Source organism: Gigantopelta aegis, chromosome 3, assembly GCF_016097555.1.
Source record: "Gigantopelta aegis isolate Gae_Host chromosome 3, Gae_host_genome, whole genome shotgun sequence".
Classification (NCBI taxonomy): domain Eukaryota; kingdom Metazoa; phylum Mollusca; class Gastropoda; order Neomphalida; family Peltospiridae; genus Gigantopelta; species Gigantopelta aegis.
In genome coordinates, this window is record NC_054701.1 from 89,317,417 (window position 1) to 89,345,300 (window position 27,884).

Below are 27,884 nucleotides of genomic sequence, written 5' to 3' on the forward strand. Positions count from 1 at the left end.
GGTTGCAAACGAATCACTAGTCTACGCATTTTTACACGTATTACAACTAATTTTGAGGGTAGAATGATGGAAATACATTGGAAAAAGGTCTCGGGTTAGCACATTGTGCCCGAATATCTGTATAATTTTTGCCCGAATTTGAGGTTTTGCCCCGCCCCCTTATCGCGTACGCTTATGATAGGGTACAGTACGAACAAATGCAACTATGATTTTCAGCAAATACAAAACCCCGCCCAGCTCGAGCAAATTTTAATTTTTTTTTTTTTTTTTAAATATATTTTCCGGAGGAGCATGACTCAACCCCTCCCCCCCCCCAAAAAAAAAAACCCAAACAAACAAACAAACAACGCCGCTCGCCACAGTCTAGACCCCGCCCACCCTGTACACGCGCATGTGGTCAACCCCTCCCCCCCCCAAAAAAAAAAAACCCACACCACACACACAAAAACAAACAACGCCGCTCGCCACAGTCTAGACCCCGCCCACCCTGTACACGCGCATGTGGTCAACCTATGTGGGTTGATACACTGTTTATGCTTACACTTTACATGGGATGTCTAAGAAAATTTTAATATTACCCTCAATGGAAATGCATTTCATGAACGAGAACCACACTATCTGGTTTTTCTAAACAAACAACAGTTACCTCCCTTCACATAGTTATATCAATACAAAACAAGATAAAACATGAGCGGAAAGAAAGTAGGAATTTTGCTTGACTTTAATTACGAAGACCTTGAGGTATGTAATTTTGCATTTTAATTTGATACAAAGATGTGTTGAATGTCACAAGGGCTTAAATAAAATAGATTCGTTCTACTTAAGTCTTAACATTGTGCTTCTTTGCCGTGTTACTGTTAGATTGCTAAGTACTACTTTCAATCTGTTTGTATTGCCACCGACATGCGGCATCTTTGATTGTTTAGTTTCTTTAGATAGCAACAGAAACCAACTTACCTAACTGGAGCGCATGATAATTTACCCAGCACATTTACTACCTCAAACACGGAAGTTTGAATAAAAAAAAACAAGAGTTATCTCTCTTGGACTGTTAACTGATGATAAATTCATATAGTTTAAACAAAACATTTTTTAACGACATCACCAGAGCACATTAATTTATTAATCATTGGCTAGTGGATGTCAAACATTTGGTAATTAGTTTTAGAGAGGAAACCCGCTTCATTTTCCCATTAGTATCAAGGGATATTTTTATGTGCATCATCCCACAGACAAGATAGCACATACCACGGCCTTTGATATACCACTCGTGGTGTACAGGCCAGAACAAAAAGTAACACGGTGGGACCACCGACGAGGATCGATCCCAGACCAATCGCGCTTCAGGCGAGCGCTTTATCACTGGGCTACTTCCCGCCCCAAACCCGTAGTAATTAATGTTCCAACACTCTGTCCTGGACACGCACCAAGGGCATAGGAAGGTGCCAAAAAGTGGAGGGGGGGGGGGGCACACACATATAAATACATGTATAAATATATATGTAAAAAAACATCGCTGCTCCCACAAAGTGTGGGGGCACATGCCCCCTTGCCCCACTCCCCGCTTCCTACGTCAGTGCACACCGTAGTTATCTGGACTGTCTGTTAGTGGTTAGTGAGAGAGAAGTCGGTGTAGTGGCCTTACATCTACCCAATAAGTATTTTAACTCGCTCTGGGTGGGAGTAGTACCGGAAAGCGAACCCAGTACCTTCCAGCCTCAAGTCTGATGGCACAATCACTACATCACCGAGCCTGTGTAACCAGCTATTTTGGAAGGAAGAAATCTTTTATTTAACGATACACTTCAGTCAGTGTGGTAGATGAAATTTTTGTCGGATGCAAATGTAACAGATAAAATAACCTCCAATGTGGAGATTTGGAGATTCGAACCAGAAACCCTCTGTATGAAAGTCCAGCACCGTACAAACTATGCTACTAGGGAGATTCCCTCTAGCTACTGCTAGTAGGAGTACCTCATACCAACACTATTACATCGGGACGTTTGGTCATTTTTAACTTTCGACCGATCATGATGGTGGATGCAGGACTTAAAACTATGCTCGAATTCTAACCCATATTTGAAGTTCTTCGAAATAATATAAGTCGCAGTCTGAGCCGTGGTAATACATGTATGTTTCCGACAGAGGGGGTTTGTGGGGAGAGGTTAAAAACAAACCCTGTTCCAATAAAATGTTCTTTTTCTAAATGTATTTTCTGAGAAAGCATGACACGACACACACACGCACGCACTTCGTTCGCCAGTCAAGACCCCCTGCGCAATTTCCTGCATATAGCCGTCTGCTGACTTGACAGAGAACACTTTTAGCAACTAAACTGACATTAATTATGTTTCCTTCTTTATAACATGAGGGTATATTTTACGTGTTTATGATCACCATAATGATAAATGGTTTACGTATATCCTTAGTTTGGTTTGCCCTTCAGGAATCAAAATGATGATCTGGAATTTGTCATCTTCTTATTGTTACCGCCCTATGATAAGGCGATGGGGGATGTTCTCCACTTCCGAAATTGGGTCTTGAAAATATTGCACAAAAGGGTGTGTTAAAGCTTCTCAAGAACTGAGGGAGAACTGTTTTTGATGGCATCTGGCTGTGGAGGGAGGCTGCTGGAAACGGCGTTTTGTTACTTGTATTCCGTGCGCATGTTTCTTCGAACTTTAAGGTTCAGGTCTTGAACATCAAGGAGATATCTTCAGCTTTAGTCCCCTAATAGAATCAAGTTGAATATCTTGATTGGATATGTAATAATAATATGAGTCTCACTCTTCGAGTCCATTTCTTATATCAGAACGATGGGCCTATGATCGACCTGTAGGCTACAGGATCAGTGAATTATCAGTGATGGTGGATCTGTGATGATGATGATGATGATGAATGACGACGACGATAGTGGTGGTGATGATGATGATGATGAAGTAGAAAAAGATGACGATGATGGTAGTTACTTCTTTTTCCCTCTTTTTATAGGTTTGGTATCCGCTGTTGCGTCTACGCGAAGCTGACTATTGCGTGATCACAATTGCTGCCGAAAAGGGAAAAGTATACACTGGTAAACATGGCTACCCGTGCAAGGCCGACGAAGCTATTGAGAACGTCAAAACTGAGGTATCGCCATGTTTATTATTTCAGTAAACTTGCACGTAGTTCTCTGCCGGTGATCCACGGCATATTATACTAATCGCCATTTAACGTGTTTTCGAAAATGAAAGTTGAAAGATTTGTGTATGGTGAATAATGTTATAAATATATTGAGACTACGCATGAAGCAAATGTCTCTGTTATTTAGGTATTGTTGTTGTTTGATTAGGCACATGAGTAATCATTATTTAATTTGTTAACTTTCACAAACGTTCGCTTGAGTGACAGCAATTAGTATTATGATAACGAATTAACGAATATTAACTAATCTTTAACTGCATCATAGTATATGTAATGCTAGCACGAAGTAAAGAAATAAAGAAAGATGGCGATAAACAGAATATGGAGGGAGGAGGGGTCTGAATCCCGTAGGATCGAGGGGGAGAGAGAGAGAGAGAGAGAGAGAGAGAGAGAGAGAGGGAGAGATAGGGGAGGGAGGGAGAAAGGGAGGTAGAGAGAGAGAGAGAGAGAGAGAGAGAGAGAGAGAGGAGAATAGACTTGGTGGCATACATCGTAATATTATTATTATTATTATTATTATTATTGATACACAGGATCTGCTGGGGTTGATAATACCTGGAGGGTTCTGTCCAGACTATTTGCGGCGGGACAAACGGATGCTGGATCTGGTGAAGGGTCTTTACGAAGCAGGTCAGTTCTCTAGAATAACTTTACTTACATACATTATTGTAGTGTGTCTTAATCCTCATCCATCGTTTCACCTACAGTCCTTCCCAGCAATGGTATGTACTATAATTTTATGTATTCTCAATCAATTGTTTTTTTAATTGCATACAAAAACAATAGTGGTGGATTTTCTTGGTTGTTTTTTTTTGTTGTTGTTATTTCCAAAACACTTTTACTTTTCTTCTTACGTCAAATCAAAGCCTCTCATCAGTATTGTTAGATAAACAAGCATACTAACATTATCCTTAGTATAATGCAGCAGTTAAACCAGAGAATCGATGTTTTTCTTTCTACCATAGAAGAAGAGAGTAGTAAAAAATAATAACAAGTTCACCACCTGGAGTTTGAAATATTATCACTCTTTATTTCGAGGGGTCTAAAAAGGGAAGCAACTCATTAAACTTATGTCAGGTCAGAGAGTTTAACGTGCACATTCAGAGCAAGCTGTTGTAGCGCACGCCTGTCCTAGGCGCAGGTGTCGACCTCAGCCGGTTCCTCCATCCATGACAGGAACATTAAACTTGAGTAGACAGGTAACACACTATATGATAATGGCATACTGTTCTAGATGCAGGGATCAGCTTTGGTTTTGGACCATAATTATGGGAGTTTGACCCCTTTCAACACTGCATACCTAAGAGTCAAATCAGTTCCGATTCCAATAAATCAAATGAAGAAATGGGCACTGTTTGAGTGGGTGCAATAAGTGGCATGGTGCCTTGAGGTACTGGGGCCTAATTCACTAAACTCTCGCAACTTTGCGATCTTGCAGTGCCTAAAAGAGCTTTGTGAATTAAGCCCCGGGAGTAGAATTGACAGTGATAATCACTTGACTTCACCTACCGTTACGTACAGTATGAATATGATCAACTAAACGAATCTTAACCCTTAACCACAATCGGTCTAATTGCACTGATTACTAACAACTAACCCACTGTCCTGGTCAGACAACCCATGTACTAGTAGTTTACACGTGTGCCCATGAGAGCATGCTTGATCCGCAACTTGATATAATTATGACAATATTTTATTTAATGAAATGATTTAATCACACACAGTTCCGCAGGCGTATACATTGTTCATGTGTTTGTTTACAAGAAACCATTGTTTTCAAAACTGTCCGGTTTCATTTCTGTCGTTCAAATAAAAGATATAACTACGTCCAGATAAACTCCGTTTATACTACAACGTCGATCGTGTCAAAAATGATTTCACATGCAAAATCACTTAGTCCAGATGTCCAGTGTAGATAAATACTGAATCGTTCACGTGAAAAGCAGTCCAGTTTGCCCTCTCTCAAACCAAATTTCACCCATCAGTTGTGGTTGAACCGTCGACGAGAAAGTGTGCCTTAAAGGACCAACCAGACGAGGCATTTGGACTGTTTGGCATATTCAGCGATATTTAATGTACATTATTTATTAATATATTGGTATGTTGAATTAATACAAGACTACAACGGTAAAAATGTCCTGGCTATTGTATATAACGGGCGCAGACATTTTTCTCCCTTGGTGTAAATACGCCGCCTGTCAAAATAGATAAAACAATATATATATATATATATATATATATATATATATATATATATATAAACACCAACAACGTGAAACGGGATTTTTGTCAACTTTATACCACGTTTTGGCTGGGAACATTTCACACCAGAATGCTACGACGATGCAGCAATGTTCGCGGACTACCTTCACATTCCTGTTCCACAAAGCACAAACACACCATAAAAAAAAAATGAAAAAGGAGGCGATTCCAACTTTATTTCCACATTTAAAAAGGACGGAAAAAGTGCGCCGAAAAAAACAACCGGGTTGCAGAAGACACGAACAAGGTATGTTGCCGTGTGGTTGAATTTTGTAAAGACTGTGACGCCACAATTACGTTTTGGTCTAACCCTGTTTTGTTTTAGTTCGTGTAGGGCGTGATTATCCTAAGCGACAGTCGCAATCATGGTTTTGTCGGGTCAGTGTCCTGGCGTGATTGTAGAATAAGACCAACACACAAGGATCATAGATTAAGGCTAGATTTGTTCTTAGTGCAACCATGATTCGTGCTTTAATTCCGTTGCAAGCATTCTGCTCGTCTCTCGAACAATGCAGTTGTGAGGCGTCGTACTACGAAGGAAGCATAGGGGGTACGAAACCCTGTGGCTCAACCGCCGGGGGGGGGGGGGGGGGGGGGGGGGCGGGGGGCGGGGCAAAGCTGGCAGTTCGTCTGCCGCAGGCGGTTCTTTCTCAGTTGTCGCCCCCTCGACTCAAGTACGACCAGCGCGAGGTGCGGAACAGGGAGGGGGTGCAAAACTGACGGCTACTCTTCCAGCGGCGGTCCCACCCAGACCGGCACCTACGCTGATGGGGCTTGCCCGAAATCATCGCCTCCACCTGCTGTTGTTGTTCCGGCCGTGGAAGCACAGAGAGCCTCCAAGAGGAAGAATGTTTCGGTTCCGGCCGATCCTCATCCGCAGCCCGTCAAAATTGATCAAAACTCCTGAAGATGTTTCCGCCGAGCAGTTAGTTTATTTTTGGCTGTAATTTTTTCCAGACTTGAGTAGAATGCAGGTTCTATTTTGGTTTTAGGTTCCAGACCTAACTTCTAACTTGGTATTCCAAATTCCGCCCACCTCAAACTTAAGCCCGAGAAAGGCGTGCCCGAAACCTCCGTGGTATGTGGGCACGTTAATAGGGTTCTCGTTCAGTTTTCAAGATGGTTCAGTTTAAGGTCTGCTTCTCAAAAGGTTTGTTGTTGACGATTCCCTCACGATTCGTGGTTCGAATTCCGTTTCAGATGGAATTAACTGCACTAAAGGTGCTCTTAGGTCACAGGTCAGCCCTACGACGCGACGAATCACGTAGGTGATCAAAGCCGGAATATTTCTATTTTTCCTACGATTATATATATATATATTATATATATATATATATATATATATATATATATATATATATATATATATATATATATATATATATGGTAGCTATGACACCCCTGTTGATCACTATAAATTAAAATGAAATGAAATCAATGCATGTAATGCAGAAAATGGCACAAATATATACCTGTTTATTGGGTAACGTCCGCCATTTTGTACAAAGTCACATGACAGTTTATTTCAAGATGCGTTGTTCGATTGATGTTAATTTGAACTTCGTTTGCCGAAAGTAGCTTGTATTGGAACCTAGCCTATTGGTGGCCTCCCGTTGTTGTCCCCTAGCTTTGATCTGTTTAGGGATCATGCTTTATATTCTTCTTTTGTTTTCCGGTTCTGTCCTTAAAAGGATATGGCCAGTTGGAAGAGGCAACTCATGGGAGACTTCGTTTTAGCCATTATACCATTGGGCTATTTCTCGTTCCAGCCAGTGCACCACGACTGGTATATCAAAGGCCGTGGTATGTATTACCCCATCTTTGTGATGGTGCATATAAAAGATCCCTTGCTGCTATTAGAAGAAAGAGTAGTGGCGACAGCGGGTTTCCTCTCTCAATGTCTGTGTGGTCCTTAACCGTAAATAAAATGTGTTGAGTGCGTCGTTAAATAAAAGAATTTGTAATTTGTGTATGAATCGTAGGGGTGACCGAAGCCCACCTGTAGACATAGACAATTCGGTTTTGATCTCAGATCAAAATCTGCTGGATCTGAATGATTTTGCACTTCTTTCATTATCGACGTTTCTTTACAAACCGAGTTTATCCGAACCACCGACGAGACACCGGGTGTCCGATCTGTAGAGTGCGAGTGCGAATAAATGTTACAAGCTCATATACCACTAGAGTTTTATACGAGTTGTAAGATAAATGGTATATAACGGAGACAAATGCCCATTGCTTACATATCCGGAAGAATTATTTAAACGTATTTTCCAATTCAAACTCGTTTATGGCACTTGTGCTTGCAGATGTGTTACAGAGCATTCAAATTCGATCGTGTTCTTTTCATTGGATGGTATAGCTGTGGCGACTGGGTCATTACCGTTGAGCAACCAATCACAAGTCTTGAAAGTACTCAAAATAATTTTAAATGGGTGATCTCTAACATGGGTTTGTAAGATAGTCTTGTCGAAACTATCTATACATTGCTTATTACAGTACAAACCAATCGGACGACTGATCTGTTGTACGAGTGTACGCCAACCTTTATATTGCTTGTCACGAGCGTCTTGAGCTGTGTCTAAATGTAGCAGGTCATTAAACACGTATTCAGTGTACAGAACCTGCATTTCTGACATTGTTTGTATTCGTGGACACAAAGACGCGTTCGGTACAAGATACATTTTAGTGGAGGTTTTTTTCTTTCATTCTTTCTTTCTTTCTTTCTTTCACAATCACGTCACAGACTGATTAGAGTATCACCACCACCACCACCACCACCACCACCGGGCGGGGTAAAATGCTCACTCCGTCCTGGCCGGGAATAAAACGCGTAGGATAGGGTGCTGTTAAAACAAAACAAAAGTAGTACTGAATGTTTGTCGGAGATTGGGGTGGGGGAGGGGTCTGCTATTTTATTTAGAAACAATAGTAGACATTTATAGATTGCACTTTATCAAATATCGCCTGCATGTTCGTGTCAAGTATTTCCTGTCTGACACGATAAGACGATTGCTTTCGTCAGCAGAATATCTTGTGAGGGCCGTTCCACGGAGTAGAGGAGAACCTTTTGTCTACCTCGATGTAAACACAACAGGAATCTTCACTTTAATTGTCCTGGGATTCTTCTATATCATCTAAGATTGGAAACGCCCAACAGTGGAGTTTTCTCTACATCACCATCTCTTGTTACCTATTATTAAAATTAATCAGCTATGTACATATACACACGCCCCCACTCACCATCCAGTCCGATATTATAGCCACGGACCAAGGAGGGATGATGAAAAGAGGTGGAGTTTATGGAACTGTCTGTTGATGTATGTGTGCGTGTCTGTCTGTCTGTCTGTCTGTCTCTCGCTCCCTCTATCTCTGTCTCTGTCTGTCTGTCTCTCTCTCTCTCTCTCTCTCTCTCTCTCTCTCTCTCTCTCTCTGTGTGTGTGTGTGTGTGTGTATGCGTGCGTGTGTGTGCTTGTCTCTCTCTCTTGGGTCTGTTTAAGATAGCGGGATGGAGGTCGCAGGTAGGACGTTCACCCGATATGTCAAATGTAGCAGGGTTAATTTATACAGTGCATGCTCCGACTTAGCCCTCGCCAGATCAAACCTAATCTCATTGAAATACATTTCGAAACAGACAGAAGTAAGTGGATTAGTTTTGCAAGGAAAACTCACCATTAAGGGATGCATTCGTTCCGAAGTGACTCAATACAAAAATACACGGGAAGTAAAACAATTGGTAATAGGCCTAGATCTTGTGTACAATTGTGTTGTATTGACCCTCTATAATTGACATTATATATATATATATATATATATATATCTCGAGGGGTTAGTGCTAGAACCCATGATATGATAATATTATACAAAAATGTCAGCATCATGGGAAGGTGTACTATCATTTTACAATGTCTCATTCAAATCAATCATTTATTTATGCTTTTATAGAACAGAACCCAAACCAATTATCTTTTATGTCCAGTTCCACAAAAGGCCAAAACCATGTTTTCATCACTACCTTATTCTGTCTCTCTAGAATGTTGTAGTATCGCCCATAGCTAACAGACATAACATGTTAGCTTACAACACTGGATTGTGGTGGTCGGAGCTGTTTGTGTTCAAGTTCCGGGAGCCAGAATAAATTAAATATTTCTTCATCTAATTACATGATTATCTATTATAACTACCAGACAAAACTTTTAAGTTTTATACTAAAACAAATAACTGCTAGCATCTAAAAACAAAATATACTACTAAAAAGAATTTAAGGGTCAAAAATGTATAACCAAATAAGTTTCAGAGTGTATTAGACTGATGATGTAAACTACACCAAATTTTTTATTTATTGTTCCACATTTACAAAAAAACACAAATAAACGTCACTGTATACAAGAAAGTCACATGACATGCTGTCAAAGTTGAAGGTTGTCAAACATGGATTTTACACATTAGAACATTCGTTTAATAGTGTGTGAATCCACCCCTGGCGCGAATACACTCGACACATCGTTGCCTCATGCTGTTGATCAGACGTCTGAAGAACTCTTGGGGAATGGCCTGCCACTATGCCATAAGAAGTTGACCCAGATCATGAAGGTTGGCCAGAGGGGCATGGTTATCCCGAACTCTCCTGCCTATATCCGTTACTATCCTGGCGCGGTGGGGTCTGGCATTGTCATCCTGCAGAACTGCCCCGCCGCCAATCTGCTGAAGGCCTGGGAGAACCAACGGCCGGATAATCTCATTCAGATAGCGGATTCCATTCAGATTGCCATCCACCACATAGAGGGGGGTACTGTGGTGGATAGAGATGCCGCCCCACACCATGACGCTGCCACCACCGAACCGGTGACGTTGTCTAACGTTAACGTCAGCGAAGCGCTCCCCAGGACGTCTGTAGACACGAACCCGACCGTCGTTGAACTGGAGACTAAACCTGGACTCATCAGTGAACATCACTCGACCCCACTGAACACGTTGCCACCGCAGATGAAGCGTGCACCAGTGACGTCTGGCCGTTCTGTGACGTGGTAGGAGTGGTGGTCGAACAGCCTGGCGACGGCAGCGTAGATTATTGGCTCTCAGACGATTGCGTATGGTTTGATCAGACACTCGAGATCCAGTCGCAGTCCGCAGATTGTCACGTAATCGGCGTGCAGTGGTTGTGCGTTGACGTAGAGCCATATTGGTGATGTAGCGGTCCTCTCCATTTGTAGTGCTTCGGGGTCTTCCCGAACGTGGACGATTTTGACACCAAGTCTCAGAGCAACATTTCTTTGCGTATTGCCATCCTGAAGCCAAGCAATAGCCCTTCCTCGATCTTCGATAGTCAGTTGAAGTCGTACCATTGTCGAATTTGGAGTGTGCACCGTACACGAACGCAAGCTCCAATTATACGGAAATTCAGCATTGGGAACATGGAATACACGTGCAAAGCGTGTAAATGAAGCGCTTTGTGAAAAAGCAAGTTATGGGCACTTAGCAGATCTTTCGCTTTCGCCCTAATTTACGTGCAAATGTAAGCATGTTTTCGCCATTAGAACTAGTCGACAGTGTCAATGACAGTGGATTTTAATTCATTTATGGGTTGCTTAGACCCACTTTCGTCAAAATGGAACAATACCATGCGTGACATTATGGTCTAGCTAATATAATTGACATTCAGAAAATAATGTCGAAAATATCGTCTGACCCTTAAATTCTATATATTTAGCAAAAGTTAAGTTTCCGAATTTTAAGTGCATTCCAAAGTTTTAAATGCAGTTTTCTCAGATTAAAGTGGAAAGGAGATACCCGTGTCTGGCACTAATAGATGATCTAAACGTGCTACTGACCGTTGAAGCTTATTGTCAGGCGAATGTGCTGAAAATTGTATAAGGGTGAGGATCTAGACTATGGCGAAGGATTTTTTTTAGGGAGTTTGGGTCATGCTCCACCGAAAAATACATTGGAAAAAATATTCGTTTGGAGCAGCAGACATCGACGTGGAAAAAAAATGCGGGAGGTAATTAAGTAGCTTTACGTAGACTTTGTCATAATGAATAAATTCAACAAACAAAAGAGATGTCGAAATTATAAAATAATACAAGCAAACCTGTCCTAGTGGATGTTTAATGTATATGCACTCATAACAAAAGGTAACCTGTCCTACACACCCAGCGGCCACCTAAACTGGATCCCCAGCATTTAATTGTCTCTGGGTAATTTAAGCTTGACCATGGTAGATTAATCTACTAGGACAATACTCTGCATGGAGTAGTTATTAAATGAAAGGAGAATACAAACTTGTGAGAGAATGAATTCTAAACGGTTAAATTAGTGCTGTTCAATTACATTTCATTATTTTTAAAGAAGGCGACATGTGGAAAGGTGATTTTTTTTTTTTAAACTATAGAGCACACATCCATCAATTAGCAGTACAGACGGTAAAAAAATAAAATAAATAAAAAATTAAAATACAGATTATAAAAGATGCACCTGTATTAAGATAACTTCTTTTTGCGTATATATATATATATAATGTATATATAAATATATATAATGTATATATAATGTATATGTGTATGTATATATGTATATGTATATATACGTGTGTGTGTGTGTGTGTGTGTGCGTGTATGTATGTATGTGTGTGGTGTGTGTGTGTGTGTCTCTATCTCTCTCTATCTATCTCTATCTCTCTCTCGATATATATATATATATATTCTATAATTATAGTATATATATATATATATATATATATATATATATATATATATATATATATATATATACTCTATCAAAAAAGAAACGCATAGGATAGGAAAAGAAGAAAAGTGTTTTATTTTACAAAATATCGGGGTGTTTTTTACAATATTGCTGTATGACCATGTTTGTTAATGTTCCTGGAATGGGACAGCATATATATATATATATATATATATATATATAGATATATATATATATATATGACAAAGATAGTTTTTTGCGTATTACAGCTAGTTGGTTATTAAATATTATTATATTTTAGTTCTACAAATATAGGCTGACAAATTGGCAAGAGCTATCGTCTGATTTCACGATTGATACACAAACATAATGTGCCCCACCCCACCCACCCCCGCCACCAGCACCCAGCCTCCCAACAAATAAGAGTGGTGTTATTTTAGGATACATGCAAATTGTTTGAGTATGAATGATTACTTGTATACTTTTAACAAACAAAAACACGTATATCACAGTAAATGAATCTTTATTTGTACATATCAATCCAGTCAGCATATACATGTGGCGCACTCGCACACAAATCTCTCTCTCTCTCTCTCTCTCTCTCTCTCTCTCTCTCTCTCTCTCTCTCTCTCTCTCTCTCACTCACACACACACACACACACACACACACACACACAAGTAGTGATTGATTGCACGGGATCCAAGGACTAATCTGATCTTTTTTAAACCTATACCAAAAACAATAATAATAATAAATAAATAAATAAAAATAAAATGAAATAAAATATACCCAAAATAAACTAATTTAAAATGTGAACTGTGCGTGGTTATGATTCGGAACCATTCTAAACAAATCACTGACATCTAAAAGTTGCATTTGTCAGCTTATCCTTACAATGAAGGTCCAATTAAATGTTTTCTAGTTCACTATACCACAATAACTGATTTGTAAATGGATAAATGCTAATTATTATGGATCCTAATAACCTACAAACTTGAAAGAGGGTATTAAAAAATAAAATGTGGCATAAAAAAAAGCCACAAGAAGGCCGTGTAATCGCGTAACACGATGAATACTGTTTGATTGGTAAAATAAAATATCCCATTGTAAGCGAACCAGTAAAGCGTTATTGTTCTAACTGACGGTGTGTATGAAATATCGCAGTAAACTGTGTGATAACTGATTTCCGTATTGTACACTATTTTGATATATAACCTTGCCTACATTACATGATAATGATAACAAACCCTGCAACTGAAAAGTTTTTTTTTTAAAGTTCCTGGGCCCAATTTCACAAAATATCGTAAGCCTAGCTTTGCACGTAAACGTAAATCTACGACTAAACCACAATTTGTATTACTATTATAGTACAACAAATATAGTTAAAAGTACACGTATTTCATTTTCTTTTGTCCTTACAATGCTCCATCTTCTGTAATGATGTAATGTTCTTCGTGAAATAGATGCTGAACACGTGTAAATGTATGCCTGGTATAACTGCTAGTCGCAGACGTAAACTTGCGATGTTTTGTGAAATAGGCCCCTGTACACCAAATAAAATGGACTACACCGTAAATTTATAAATTGTTGACATTTTACAAAAAACAAAACAAATGATGACATCAATTTAATTATGCAAACAATCTCATAAAGTTTACAAATAACCAAAAATAATTTTTTTAAAACGATTTGACTTTTACTTCATTACGATTAAATATGCACAGCAACTGTTTGCTGCAGCTATATAATCTAAACAACATAACTAAAATTATTACAGTTACGATAACTTATAGTACATGTACTTCTGGTCACCGTACACCCACGTCATTTGTACCATCACCGATATTTGCATTATGACCGTTTAACAGAGCATGACACTAAATATTCATAGCACTATATATGTACAGAGTACATTATCAACTATGTTGTTCATGCTTTTAGTGCCAATAAACAAAGGTGTTTTCTACCAGCTAACTGTCCCCAGATAACCGGTGAAGTAGGTTCAGCAATGATTGGTAAAAACGCCTGGCCACGTGCTGGAGTTAATGGTAAAGATGATTAACTAGACGTCAAACAACAAAGTTAAAAAGTTGGTTTAAAGTTTGTTTTGTTTAACCACACCACTGGAGCACATTAATTAATTATTAATCGTCGGCTATTGGATGTCAAACATTTAGTAATTCTGACTCGTAGTCATCAGAGAAAACCCGCTACATTGTTCCTAATGAAGCAAGGGATCGTTTATATGTACTTTCCCACAGACAGGAAAACACATACCACGGCCTTTGTCCAGTTGTGGTGCACTGGTGGGAACGAGAAGAAAAAACAAATCAGCTGAATGGATCCCGCCCTTGAAAGGACAAAGGGTAATAGATATGGCTCCATAATTTGGTGATTGTGGAATGTACTTTTTATTAACATTATCCACTACGCGATTTGATTTGGTCGAATGTACACTTTGTTAACATTATCCACTACGCGGTTTGATTTGGTCGAATGTACATTTTGTTAACATATCCACTACGCGGTTTGATTTGGTCGAATGTACACTTTGTTAACATTATCCACTACGCGGTTTGATTTGGTCGAATGTACACTTTGTTAACGTTATCCACTCCGCGGTTTGATTTGGTCGAATGTACACTTTGTTAACGTTATCCACTCCGCGGTTTGATTTGGTCGAATGTACACTTTGTTAACATTATCTACTATGTGGCTTAATTTGGTCGAAGTACACTTTGTTAACATTATCCACTACGTGATATGATTTGGTAAAATGTACACTTTAACATTATCCACTACGTGGTTTAATTTCGTGGAATATAAACTTTGTTAAAGGGACACACCCTAGTTACGGCTAGTTGTTAACCATTACGGCGTTGTTTTTCGCTATTAAACCCATTTTTACACAAATAAAATTGCACTTTAATTACCGTTTATTATTTAGAATATACATTTCCATTCACCTGAAGTGGGTTTTTTTGGTAATCCTGGTTTTTGTAATACCACAAAATGCATTTTTCGTATTTCATAAATCGCACGCACGTCTGAGAAAAAACCGTTGAGCAGACAAGGTCTAATCTATTTTTAGAGGGGATATTTCCATTTCAATGTCACAGACGTTGGTGTATCACGTGACCGTTATCAGTTTGGTTCGGTTTGTTTTCTCGTGCACGGTTCGCGCAATCAACATCCGATTTGTTGTTGTTCATTTGTGAGATTTTTCTTCACAGTTCGTGAACATTTTCAGTAACAATAAAGTTCAGACAAGTAAGTGTCTCAATACAAAACGTTACAAACCCTTAAAACCAATAATTTTGCTAAGTCTTACGATATCTGGAGAGGGGATACAACCAGGACAGAACAGTTGGAACATGTCCAGGAGAGGTGAAAGAAACGCACCCAAAGTCTGTGAAATTTGTCGTGACGTAGGCATTGTTGTGCTTCGAGCGACATCTACCGGTGACATCAGAATACTAACTTTAAAAATTATTTCAAGCAATTGGGACATGGGTATTCCCATGGTATAAAACCTGCTTTTTCACTCCATTTGATAAAAACGTGATCTAAGTGTGTTACAGGTTTGTAGATTAACCAAATTATAATTTATTTTCGCTGGATGGAACTAGGGTGTGCGGCTTTAACATTATCCACTAGGCTACGTGGTTTGATTTGGTGGAATGTTCTCTATATAAACATTATCAACTACGTGGTTTGATTTGGTGGAATGTTCTCTATATAAACATTATCAACTAGGTGGTTTGATTTGGTGGAATGTTCTCTATATAAACATTATCAACTACGTGGTTTGATTTGTCGACAGTGATTTGATTTGGTGATGTGCTACTCTTAACATTGTTGACTGAGATTTGATTTGATGAAATGTTAACATTGTCCACTATGTGGTTTTATTTGGTGGACTGCACCCTGGTTAACATAATCCATTATGTGATTTTATTTGGAGGAATGATAAAAAATAAAGTTTTTGTTTAAAAACACAAGGTAAAATTTTCAACGCTTCCTCAACCAAATGTTGACAACCTTAGAAGAAAACAAAACAAAAACCTTGGAACTTCTAAAAACAGTTCAGATTAAAAACTTAAAATTAAAATAATAATCACATCACAAGATTTGGTGGAATATACACTTGTTAACATTGTTCAGTAAGTGATATTATTTGGTGGAAAGCACACTTGTTTTGTTTTTGGTCGAATGTACCCTTTGTTAACATTGTCGACTATACCGTTTGATTTGGTGGACTGCATTCTTATCAACATTGTTCAGTGTGATTTGATTTTGCCTTCATAGCAATATATATTCACCGAGTCTTTGGGCCACTCTGGATTCTTGACCCAAATAGACATGTTCTCGTGTCCTCTAGTTTAAATAAACTCTGATCTAGGCGGGGGTTGTGCACCACTGAACGTCAACATTTTTTATTACAAGTGTGTAGAAGAATATAACACTGTGGTAATGTAATAACAATACAGAGTGTACTGATGGGCTTCCTATTCGCTTGGCGTTTGACAGTCCTTGACATTAGCCACCCGGCACGTAATATACTCGAGTATAATAATTGTGATCATATAATGTACACAATTTGTTTCATAAAAACATGATTTGACGTTGTGAAAAAATGCTCCAAGCTACATTTTGAAGGTTTTTGTTTGTGGAGATATACAATAAACCTGATTAATCAAAGATGTCCGCTGGAAGCACACAAACAGAATATTTAGAACCAATAAATGATTTGCTTGTGACTGCCCCGAGTAAGATGGAAAGACCAGATTGCACCTAGTGGTTTACATCAGCATGAGCACCAACTCTTTTTCAGCGGTTTCTGCAGCGTCCTCTGGTGGCAGTACGACGTCGTGTATACGTGGTGGGCGTGTGAAGCTACCATGTCAATTATATTGTTAAACACCGCCTCCACACTGCCGTGGTCCGTGTCAGAACTCACTTCCATGTACGGCATCTTTGCCGACCTGGCCAAATCCTCGGCTCGCTCTCGAGTCACTTCTCGATTAGTCTTGTGAGACTTCGTTCCGACGAGAATTATTCCAATGTCGTCGTGGTGACAGTACTGATGAATGTCTCGCTTCCTGACAAGATTTAAAACAGATATAAAACAGATATATTGAGGGAGAAAATAGAATTGAGAGATGATTGGGAAGAAGAGACATACATGTATGATCATGTCAAGATCAAGATCGGCGTCCAATTTTAGACACTTCCTTAAAATATTCAATGTATAGTTGATTTCTTTTGTTGTTGCTGTCTTGATGCCATCTTTAGCTAATTTCCACTGCTATATTCTTGTTCTAATGTGATATTACACTTCTTCCATGTTCAGTATATCTTAAATGGCATGTTAGGATATATCAAGTATATCGGATATAGCTTTATAGTACTAATATACACGTCAGATTGTGTATCTTACATCAGTTGCAGAGATGTGCGATATCACGTTGGTGGTCGGCTTAAAGACATCTAATTAGCTTTTCCATGCTGGTGACCTATATGTCAAAACCAAGCCATCCACTGACATTAACAGTATTGAATCGACTACGTACGACGTTAAAGTAAATTACACATGTGGTTGATTCAGGAGGCTGAACGATCATAAACAACTTGATTGGTTTCCATCGCATTCAATCATATCATATTCATGGTACAAAACCAATCTAGCTTTCGCTGCTCGTTAAATACGTTTTGAAACAAGTCATTGTAAAATAAAATTATAGTATTTAACTGTCCGCATTCAGAATTCTATGTCAGTACACTATTACAATTATTGTATTCTCGAATCTATTTAAGAATATATATTAGATATATCACATTTAAGTTTTTAAAACTATTACCATGCTGTGACGTTTTCAAAGGAGGATTTGTTAGTGACATCAAACATGATGATGCAGCCATGAGCCCCTCTGTAGTACGATGACGTCAAACTGCGATATCTCTCCTGGCCTGAAATAGTATAAAATAATACACTGTTCCCCTGTGTTTATAGAATAATTTTCTCGTTCCAACCAGTGCACGACAACTGGTCAAAGGCCGTGGTATGTGCATATAACAGATCCCTTGTTGCATTAGGAAAATGACTACGAGCAAGAATTAACAAATGTTTGACACCTAATAGCCGATGATTACTTAATCAGTGTGCTCTAGTGGTGTCGTTAAACAAAACAAACTTTAAAATATAACAAACAAAATTTATAAAATCTGTAATTAATATCGTATTGGTTTTGGGTTTTTTTTTTTAAGACATTCTGGTGGTAAGAACCAGATGTTTAATAATGAATATCTGAATTAATTAACATCTTAGTAAGAAGTAAACAAAAATAATACTAAATTTTTAATTAAAATAAAATAATAAGAAGAAAAAATAACAAAACAAAACAAAACAAACAAAAATTAAATTAAAAAATTAAAACAAAATTTTAAAAAAGAAAGAAAAAATATATACAATTTATGAGAAATTTAGAATATAAAAGAGAACTGACAAGGACTTCATTTTCTTTAATTTTTGTAGATGTTTCTCCTCGTTGTCCATGAGTGCTTAACAACACCCACTAGAGCACATTGTTTAAATAATCATCGGCTATTGGGTGCCAAACATGTCATAATTCTAACAGTCTTCATAGAAAGTCTGCTACATGTTTCCACTAGCTCGCATTGTGTTAATTAATCTCTGGCTATTGGATGTCGGACATTTGATCATTCTGACAGACTTGGGGGACAGCATTGAGTAAATAGTAACTTACTATGCATCTGCTGGACGTCAAACATTTGAATCTTCAGACAAAACCTGCTACATTTTCTCCACTGGAGCATATTGGTTAATCAATCATCGGCTATTGGATGTCGGAGATTTAATAATTCTCACATATATTTTACGGAGGAATCCCGCAATATTTTACTATAACAGCAAGGAATCGTTAGTACTGGGAACAGTACATACCACGACCTTTGATATACCATGTTTAAGAACAGCCTATTTTGTGGTTCTTTGTCACACGATTGCAGTGTTGTCTTTTCGCATTGACTAACTCACACTTTTGTATTGATTTAATATCCAATGTTGTAGACGGATTCATAAGTTTGTATGGGTCCTGTAGTTACGTCTCAGCTGTATATATATAAGTCTTGTGCAGAAGTACGACTATGTTTATATTGTTTTTATTTTATTTTATTTTTCACATATGACGAATTTTGAAGAGTGTTTTCACAAAATTCACAAAGTCCAAGAGATGTCTAATTGAGGGAAACAATGTTTTAATTGTTAAATAATAATCACTTCATGTATATACCATGGGCTGTGTATATACCGTGTGTGTATACCACTGTATATACTGTATATACCACGGGCTCATATCGTGTGTATACCACTGTATATACCACGGGCTCATATCGGGTGGACTCTCAGTTTGACCAGCGATGAAGTTAGACGTGGTTTCATGCGCTCTCAACTTACCCCCCCACCTGGGGGGACTGATCGCTAGTTATGGATCGCTGTTGGAGTACCGCGTCGCGTACACCGGGTCACGGGCAACCGTGACCTTGGTGTATGGCGACGCGGCTACAGCCAAGAGGAAGGGAACTAGGAAGAGGAAACGTGCGCCAGGGGTGGCTCAGGCGGGGACAAAGCTGGCGGCTCAACCGCCAGTGGCGGTCCCGTCTGCGTCGCCGCCCCCGCCATGACCAAACCGGACGGATCGACGGGAGGCGACTCGCCATCCAGCCGGACCGACTGTTCAGATGCGGGAAGTGGAGCAGCCAACCAGTGCACCGCGACCAGCGTCACCTGTTCCCGCTCGTCGTTCGTCTATACCACGGGGGACTCCGCGACGGCGACTCTGGATGTTACCAGGCCGTGACCCCCCCGGAGGACCAACCAGCCAAGACGCGGCCTTCTACTTCCTCTTCGGGTGACTGGAGAGTGGCAGCGCGGAAAATCAAAGGCCAGTACTCTAAGTACTTGGTGGGAGACGTCACGGGACTGCCATACGAAGAAAACTTCAAGACGTCCCGATGGCCACCAGGTCGCCATCCACACGGTCAAACACGGGGAGTGGAAGCTATATACCACGCCGGGATGATCTTTACCGACAGGGATATCAGCCATGACATGGATACAACACCTGTGAAGATCGTCACCGGCGCCCAGTACCCCAGATGGGCTCAGCTACTTTGAGGAGAGGAACAACATCACCTCCCCGTAGATGCTGTGCACCCAAACGGCCTTAACGAGGCCACTCGCGTGGACATATCGATCGGACTTTAAACTTTTAGATCTGCGTTCAAATTTTATGTCGAAATTACTTCTTTTTTTTTAAATATTATTAAATAGTCCGATCCTCTCTTCTTTCTCTTATTTAATTTTGGACTGTCCTTCTAAAATGCTCCAAATTATATAAATATTCATATCTTTTTTATTTTTGGCTTGTAACCTTTTTATTTTTTTATCTATAACTTCAATTGCTATTTTCAAAATACCCCCCCCCCCCCCCCCCTCCACCGACAGGCCACCGATCTTATCGGATCGGATCGTGTGTCGAAACCCTAGTGGTATATGGGCACGTTAAACTAGTTATCATCATCATCATATCGGGTGTATACCACTGTATATATCACGGGCTCATATCGTGTGTATACCACTGTATATACCACGGGCTCATATCGGGTGTATACCACTGTATATACCACGGGCTCATATCGGGTGTATACCACTGTATATACCACGGGCTCATATCGTGTGTATACCACTGTATATACCACGGGCTCATATCGTGTATATACCACGGGCTCATATCGGGTGTATACCACTGTATATACCACGGGCTCATATCGGGTGTATACCACTGTATATACCACGGGCTCATATTGTGTGTATACCACTGTATATACCACGGGCTCATATCGTGTATATACCACGGGCTCATATCGTGTATATACCACGGGCTCATACCGTGTGTGTATACCACTGTATATACCACGGGCTCATATCGTGTGTATACCACTGTATATACCACGGGCTCATACCGTGTGTGTATACCACTCTATATACAACGGGCTCATATCGTGTGTATACCACTGTATATACCACGGGCTCATATCGTGTGTATACCACTGTATATACCACGGGCTCATATCGTGTATATACAACGGGCTCATACCGTGTGTGTATACCACTCTATATACCACGGGCTCATATCGTGTGTATACCACTGTATATACCACGGGCTCATATCGTGTATATACCACGGGCTCATATCGTGTATATACCGCGGGCTCATATCGTGTGTATACCACTGTATATACCACGGGTTCATATCGTGTGTATACCACTGTATATACCACGGGCTCATATCGTGTATATACCACGGGCTCATATCGTGTATATACAACGGGCTCATACCGTGTGTATATACCACTGTATATACCACGGGCTCATATCGGGTGTATACCACTGTATATATCACGGGCTCATATCGTGTGTATACCACTGTATATACCACGGGCTCATATCGTGTATATACCACGGGCTCATATCGGGTGTATACCACTGTATATACCACGGGCTCATATTGGGTGTATACCACTGTATATACCACGGGCTCATATCGTGTGTATACCACTGTATATACCACGGGCTCATATCGTGTATATACCACGGGCTCATACCGTGTGTGTATACCACTGTATATACCACGGGCTCATATCGTGTGTATACCACTGTATATACCACGGGCTCATACCGTGTGTGTATACCACTATATATACAACGGGCTCATATCGTGTGTATACCACTGTATATACCACGGGCTCATATCGTGTGTATACCACTGTATATACCACGGGCTCATATCGTGTATATACAACGGGCTCATACCGTGTGTGTATACCACTCTATATACCACGGGCTCATATCATGTGTATACCACTGTATATACCACGGGCTCATATAGTGTATATACCACGGGCTCATACCGTGTGTATATACCACTGTATATACCACGGGCTCATATCGTGTGTATACCACTGTATATACCACGGGCTCATATCGTGTGTATACCACTGTATATACCACGGGCTCATATCGGGTGTATACCACGGGCTCATATCGTGTGTATACCACTGTATATACCACGGGCTCATATCGGGTATATACCACGGGCTCATATCGTGTGTATACCACTGTATATACCACGGGCTCATATCGGGTGTATACCACTGTATATACCACGGGCTCATATCGTGTGTATACCACTGTATATACCACGGGCTCATATCGGGTGTATACCACTGTATATACCACGGGCTCATATCATCCATATAAGATGGTAATACTATTCATTATGGAATAACCACTGTGCATGTAACCTAAACAGTATATATAAACAAACAAATTGTGTGGTTATTTCCATTTTACCCAATTTTGGACTGCAATTTTGTAAAGAAAACACGTGCGCGCGCGCATACACACACACACACACACACAAAACACGCACTCAAACACACATATATATCACACACACACACACACGCGCACACACGCACATACACAAAACAAATTAGAAAAAACAATAAAATATACACTGTTAATTGTGAACTGAAGTTTGTACATTTTGTATTTCTCTAATTTAGTCTAGTTTTGGTTTATCTACAGCATTATACATTTACAGGTATTAGTTTTGTTGGGTTTTTTTTTTTTTTTTTTTTTTTTTTTTTTTGTTAAAAATAATTCAAACGGTCATTAAAAACATAATGTAAAACTCACCTGCAGTGTCCCATATCTGTAGACGCACTATTTTGCCATTGTATTGAAATATTTTCTCCCTCAACGCGCGACTGTCGTGCGGCAAACTGCGAGAATATTTCCCGTCTAGAAACGTGTTGAGGAACGTCGTCTTGCCCACCCCTAGATCTCCCACCAGGACCACCTTGACGCTGTAGTCGTAATCGCGGGCCCTGCTGCTATCACACGACGTCGACATCGTGCAGTGTAGACCGACTGAGAACTGACATAGATACCTATACTATATATACACACTGATACATAGGTCAGATCAGGTGACGAAGGTTTATCATTTATTTGAGGTAGTCATCTAAAAATAGTGTGCCACAATCGACTTCGTTCAGTGTCCTACCGAACATATGCTTTTGTCAAGTGAAATAAAGATTATGTCATAGTTCAGTGAGTAGGAAAAACGTCTTGGTATGTTTATTGAACTTTACATACTAATGTATAATTATACGAGATATGTTCTTAACTAGCGTGGAGTTGGGTGCAATAGCCCCTCATCCTCACCCCACCACCCAAGAAAAATAAAAAGGTTATAATTTTAATAGATGAAGGTGTCTTTTCTATTCTAACTTGAAAATATCCTATATTAATACGTTCTGGTTCATTTTTACTGCACCACCCACCCACCCTACTATGATATTGAAGCCACCCAAAGATAAAACGTTTTCTAAGAATATGCTCCCTCCCTCCGCTAATGTCCTTTCATATCGTTCCTACGGCCTTACTGCAGATCCCCCCTTCCCCCCTCCCTCTCTCTCTCTCTCTCTCTCTCTCTCTCTCTCTCTCTCTCTCTCTCTCTCTCTCTCTCTCTCTCTCTCTCTCTCTCTCTCTCTCTCTCTCTGCCTGCTATAGGTATATATGTATATTTGTTGGTCACTGTGTCGTCAGTGTGAATTGTGTGTATTCATTTGTATATACACAATGTGGACAATAACTGTGTTTGGTGTGAGTGAGATAAAAACAACCAACAATAAACATACTTGAAATGCACGGTAAAAAAAGAACCAGCTACGTACAAGACGGATAGTTCAATGCATGACTTGGTTTTCTCGTATAGAAAGTATTATTTACTTTTAATTATTTTACGCCGACTGGTGGCCATTCAAAATGTTCTTGTATGCTAGTAAATGTACGTACATGACAAACGTACCAGGAGTCTTTCGTAACAAAATCATCGGATTTTACAATAAAAATGTATTACATTTGAGAAACATTATACCACTACGCGTCACTGACATCAGAAGATGCCAGCAAATATTGAAGAGCGGTTTGGGGGTGGATTTAGTTAATTAACCTTTCGTGTGGGGACAATGCATAATCTTAGCTGTGGGCTAGTGCCCCCTCCCCCCATCCACCACGCCTATAGGTGGTTTTAAAATAAATCCATTGTGAACGGTGTAATGTTAATTAATAATGCGTCAGAAAACAGAAAGAATTACTACTACAGTCCTAATATCACATTTATTTTAAAATATCCAACCGGGGGTTTTCCTTATTTATCAATATATTTGGTTAAAAAAATCCTTGGCACAAAAACTTCAAAACTATTAGCATTAATCTGATTAGATATTGTATTGAAGTAACAGCCATAATAAAATGTATTTGCTTTTATAGATACTTGGTGTTGATGTTTCTTCATTTTCTGTTAATACTATCATCCAAACACGAAAACAGACTACATCAAATCGTTTGAGACTGACAATGTTTCGATGTACTGTCACCTGAGGCATCTTCAGGTCGAGCGATCGAGTCGCTTGATAGACTGGTTTTTGTGCGTAACATTAAATGGATATGATATGATAGAAGACGATGGTACCAGTCAATGTTTTCCCGATCGCTCGACATCCTGAACACGACAGTGGTGCTACATTAGTGTTATAGTCCGTTTCGTGATTTGTATGGTAGTATATTATAATTAAATGAACATGGGCTGACATGGAGTATTAGTTTCTATCCTGTAATCATTATATGTATTGTTAAGATATGATGACTAGATAAATTTCTATATGTTCGGTCATTGACCAGAAATATAGCTTTTGGGACGGTACTACTTTTATACTAATCATGATCAGCAAAGGATTTTTTATATTATTCAAAGTTACATATTCTTTCACTTGCATTTGATTGTTTTAATTTTTTTAAAACTGTTTTTAAGACAATTTTTAATTTAAAAATAAGAAATAATTTGTTGGTTATTTAAGAATTACAAGGCAGTAGTGTGGACATTCTACTCTGGAAATTGTTAAATAAAACTGTTCATTTCATTAATTTTTCGATTTATGTGGATTGCAGTTTAAATAAAATAACTGGTTACTGTCTTAATATATCGGTTTTATCCTGCTCAGGTTGGAGGACGAATGCTGCTAGACTATCCTCGCGGCAATCGCCATTCTAAAGCTGTATGCGAGCGATTATTAAAAAAAAAATCATTGATTTCAATAGCCGAATTTCAATAGCGTGAATCTGAACGTGCGGGACCGGCCTCGGTTGCGTCGTGGTTAGGCCATCGGTCTACAGGCTGGTAGGTACTGGGTTCGGATCCCAGTCGAGGCATGGGATTTTTAATCCAGATACCGACTCCAAACTCTGAGTGAGTGCTCCGCAAGGCTCAGTGGGTAGGTGTAAACCACGTGCACCGACCAGTGATCCATAACTGGTTCAACAAAGGCCATGGTTTGTGCTATCCTGCCTGTGGGAAGCGCAAATAAAAGATCCCTTGCTGCTAATCGGAAAGAGTAGCCCATGTAGTGGCGACAGCGGGTTTCCTCTCAAGATCTGTGTGGTCCTTAGCCATATGTCTGACGTCATATTACCGTAAATAAAATGTGTTGAGTGCGTCGTTAAATAAAACATTTCTTTCTTTCTGAACGTGCGGTTAGGATGCGTCAATTGAAATAAATGAGTTCTAAAATAATCGCTCGCGTCCGGTTAGACGTTCGCAGGATAAAGCCAATATTTTAAGAGAGCAACCAGTTATTCTCTATATAGTAAAGATAATCGTGAGTAATCATAATGACTCTGATATCTGCAGGTCGGCCTGTTGCTGCTATATGTCATGGGCCGTGGGTGCTGAGTTCGGCGAAAATCCTCAAAGGCAAACGAGTAACGTGTTTCTACGCTATAAAAGATGATGTGGTAAACGCAGGGTGCGTATAGATCTGTGGGTGTAACATTTCGTAATTTAAAGCTGCCGACGTGTCCATATACACATATAAACAGACACACATACACAAAGACACACGTACATATATATGCATACATACACACACGCGCGTGCACCCACATACACACACACACACACACACATTCACACACACACATTCACACTAAACTCGCATCATTTTATAAAAGTGTTTCTTAATTCAGAATTACAAAATAGAAACAGAAGTATCTTTTCAAAGCTAGACCTAGTACCTCCAGAGTTACAGCTCATAATTTGATTCAGCTTGATACGAGTATTTTGAAAACCAAGGTCAAAATATTCAGCTTAATAGCTTATCCATTATTATGTTTATGAAATTACAGTTTTCGATGTTTGTGTTGTGGTAATAGTCTAGTTGTTATAGTTTCATTATTATTATTATTATTATTATTATTATTATTATTATTATTATAGTAGTAGTAGCAGTAGTAGTAGTAGTAGTAGCAGTAGTAGTAGCAGCAGTAGTACTAGCAGTAGTAGTAGTAGTAGCAGTAGTAGTAGTAGTAGCAGCAGTAGTAGTAGTGGTAGCAGCAGCAGTAGCACTTGTAGTACGTTGTTGTAGTAGTAGTATATCTATTACTATTATAATTACCACTGTAGTACCACTACTACAGCTACTACTACTGCTGCTACTACTACTACTACTACTACGACGACGACGATGATGATGATGATTATTATTATTATGTTGTTGTTGTTATTATTTGTTGTTATTATTATTATTATTATTTGTTGTTATTATTATTATTATTCAGAGCCATCTTTGAGGATGCGGCTGTCGTAGTTGACGGCAATCTGATAACATCAAGAACACCCAACGACTTGCCAGACTTCTGCAAGGCCATCATGGCGCAACTGCCTTGATCAGTCAACTTTATTTTGGACAACGCAAACTCGCTTAAAAATTAAACATTTCCCACTCATTAATTATACAAGATTAAATTAATTAGGCGTCGGAAGATGAGCTAGTTATATATCGATTATCCTTTTAAATGGGTGGGGGCAATGATGAAGGGGCAGTTCCACCATCCCCCACACTTCTGACGTCTATGACAAATATTAAAAATTGTCTCATTCATACTTCAAGTCCTTCCCGAAACCCATGGCCAGTCACCAGTGAAGCCAGAGGCTGTGCCCAGGAAGAGCATGCCTGAATCTTGAAAGGATATGGACATTGCCGATTGGTTTGGTTGATACGCTCGTATCAATTGACATCATTCAACCACAGCTGGTATTCGTGTAAACCCATATCGCATTACAAACTCGGTCCTCAAATACACGTTATAGAATAAAGAAGCACACAATTGCGGTGAAACCTGCTTTTAGCGGCCATTTGTATTTAAAGGCCACATGAATGGCATCACCTAATGTAATATAGGGTTAAAAATACAGGGGCTGTTATTTTGAGGGTTTTTTAATGTTTAAAGGAGGGGGGGGGGACTCGCTCCTGTTGAAAACATCTCCGTTTCAAACTGAGAGGCAGAAGTAACTATAAATAAATAAAATAACACGTACGCATGTACGCACACGCACACACACACATATATACAGAGAGAGAGAGGGGGGGGGGGTGACTGGGAATCATGTATACCAAATAAAATTATCTAATTACCAATTGTAAAGTTTCTAAATGTTTGAAATGTATGACTCGTGTGGACATACCATAATTTTGCATAGCCATGTTGTTTGCGAATGACCAATAAATAATCTCTAGAAAACGA

General features: G+C 39.4%; 2 protein-coding genes across 2 annotated transcripts; one reads left to right on the forward strand and one right to left on the reverse strand.

Annotated features, from left to right (window-relative positions):
- Positions 1 to 630: 630 nt before the first annotated feature.
- On the forward strand, positions 631 to 27,884 carry LOC121369292 (putative cysteine protease YraA). The gene is made up of 5 exons (XM_041494256.1): positions 631 to 741; positions 2,992 to 3,129; positions 3,717 to 3,813; positions 25,993 to 26,107; positions 26,919 to 27,884. Exons 1-5 carry the CDS (start codon positions 688 to 690, stop codon positions 27,025 to 27,027), a joined length of 513 nt encoding a protein of 170 aa, XP_041350190.1. The 5' UTR covers positions 631 to 687; the 3' UTR covers positions 27,028 to 27,884.
- Positions 15,679 to 23,222, reverse strand: LOC121369291 (ras-related protein RABD2a-like). The gene is made up of 3 exons (XM_041494255.1): positions 22,935 to 23,222; positions 18,013 to 18,121; positions 15,679 to 17,253 (listed from the first exon to the last, which is right to left on the reverse strand). Exons 1-3 carry the CDS (start codon positions 23,149 to 23,151, stop codon positions 16,959 to 16,961), a joined length of 621 nt encoding a protein of 206 aa, XP_041350189.1. The 5' UTR covers positions 23,152 to 23,222; the 3' UTR covers positions 15,679 to 16,958.

What these genes read in the sequence shown, in the direction of transcription:
- LOC121369292 (XM_041494256.1), top strand. Translation starts at nt 688, where the DNA reads ATGAGCGGAAAGAAAGTAGGAATTTTGCTTGACTTTAATTACGAAGAC. An exon ending in TTGAGAACGTCAAAACTGAG is followed by an intron (nt 3,130 to 3,716) that starts GTATCGCCATGT and finishes ATTGATACACAG; the next exon opens with GATCTGCTGGGGTTGATAAT. An exon ending in GATGATGTGGTAAACGCAGG is followed by an intron (nt 26,108 to 26,918) that starts GTGCGTATAGAT and finishes ATTATTATTCAG; the next exon opens with AGCCATCTTTGAGGATGCGG.
- LOC121369291 (XM_041494255.1), bottom strand. Translation starts at nt 23,151, where the DNA reads ATGTCGACGTCGTGTGATAGCAGCAGGGCCCGCGATTACGACTACAGC. An exon ending in ACAGATATGGGACACTGCAG is followed by an intron (nt 18,122 to 22,934) that starts GTGAGTTTTACA and finishes ATACTATTTCAG; the next exon opens with GCCAGGAGAGATATCGCAGT. An exon ending in TTTGAAAACGTCACAGCATG is followed by an intron (nt 17,254 to 18,012) that starts GTAATAGTTTTA and finishes AAATCTTGTCAG; the next exon opens with GAAGCGAGACATTCATCAGT.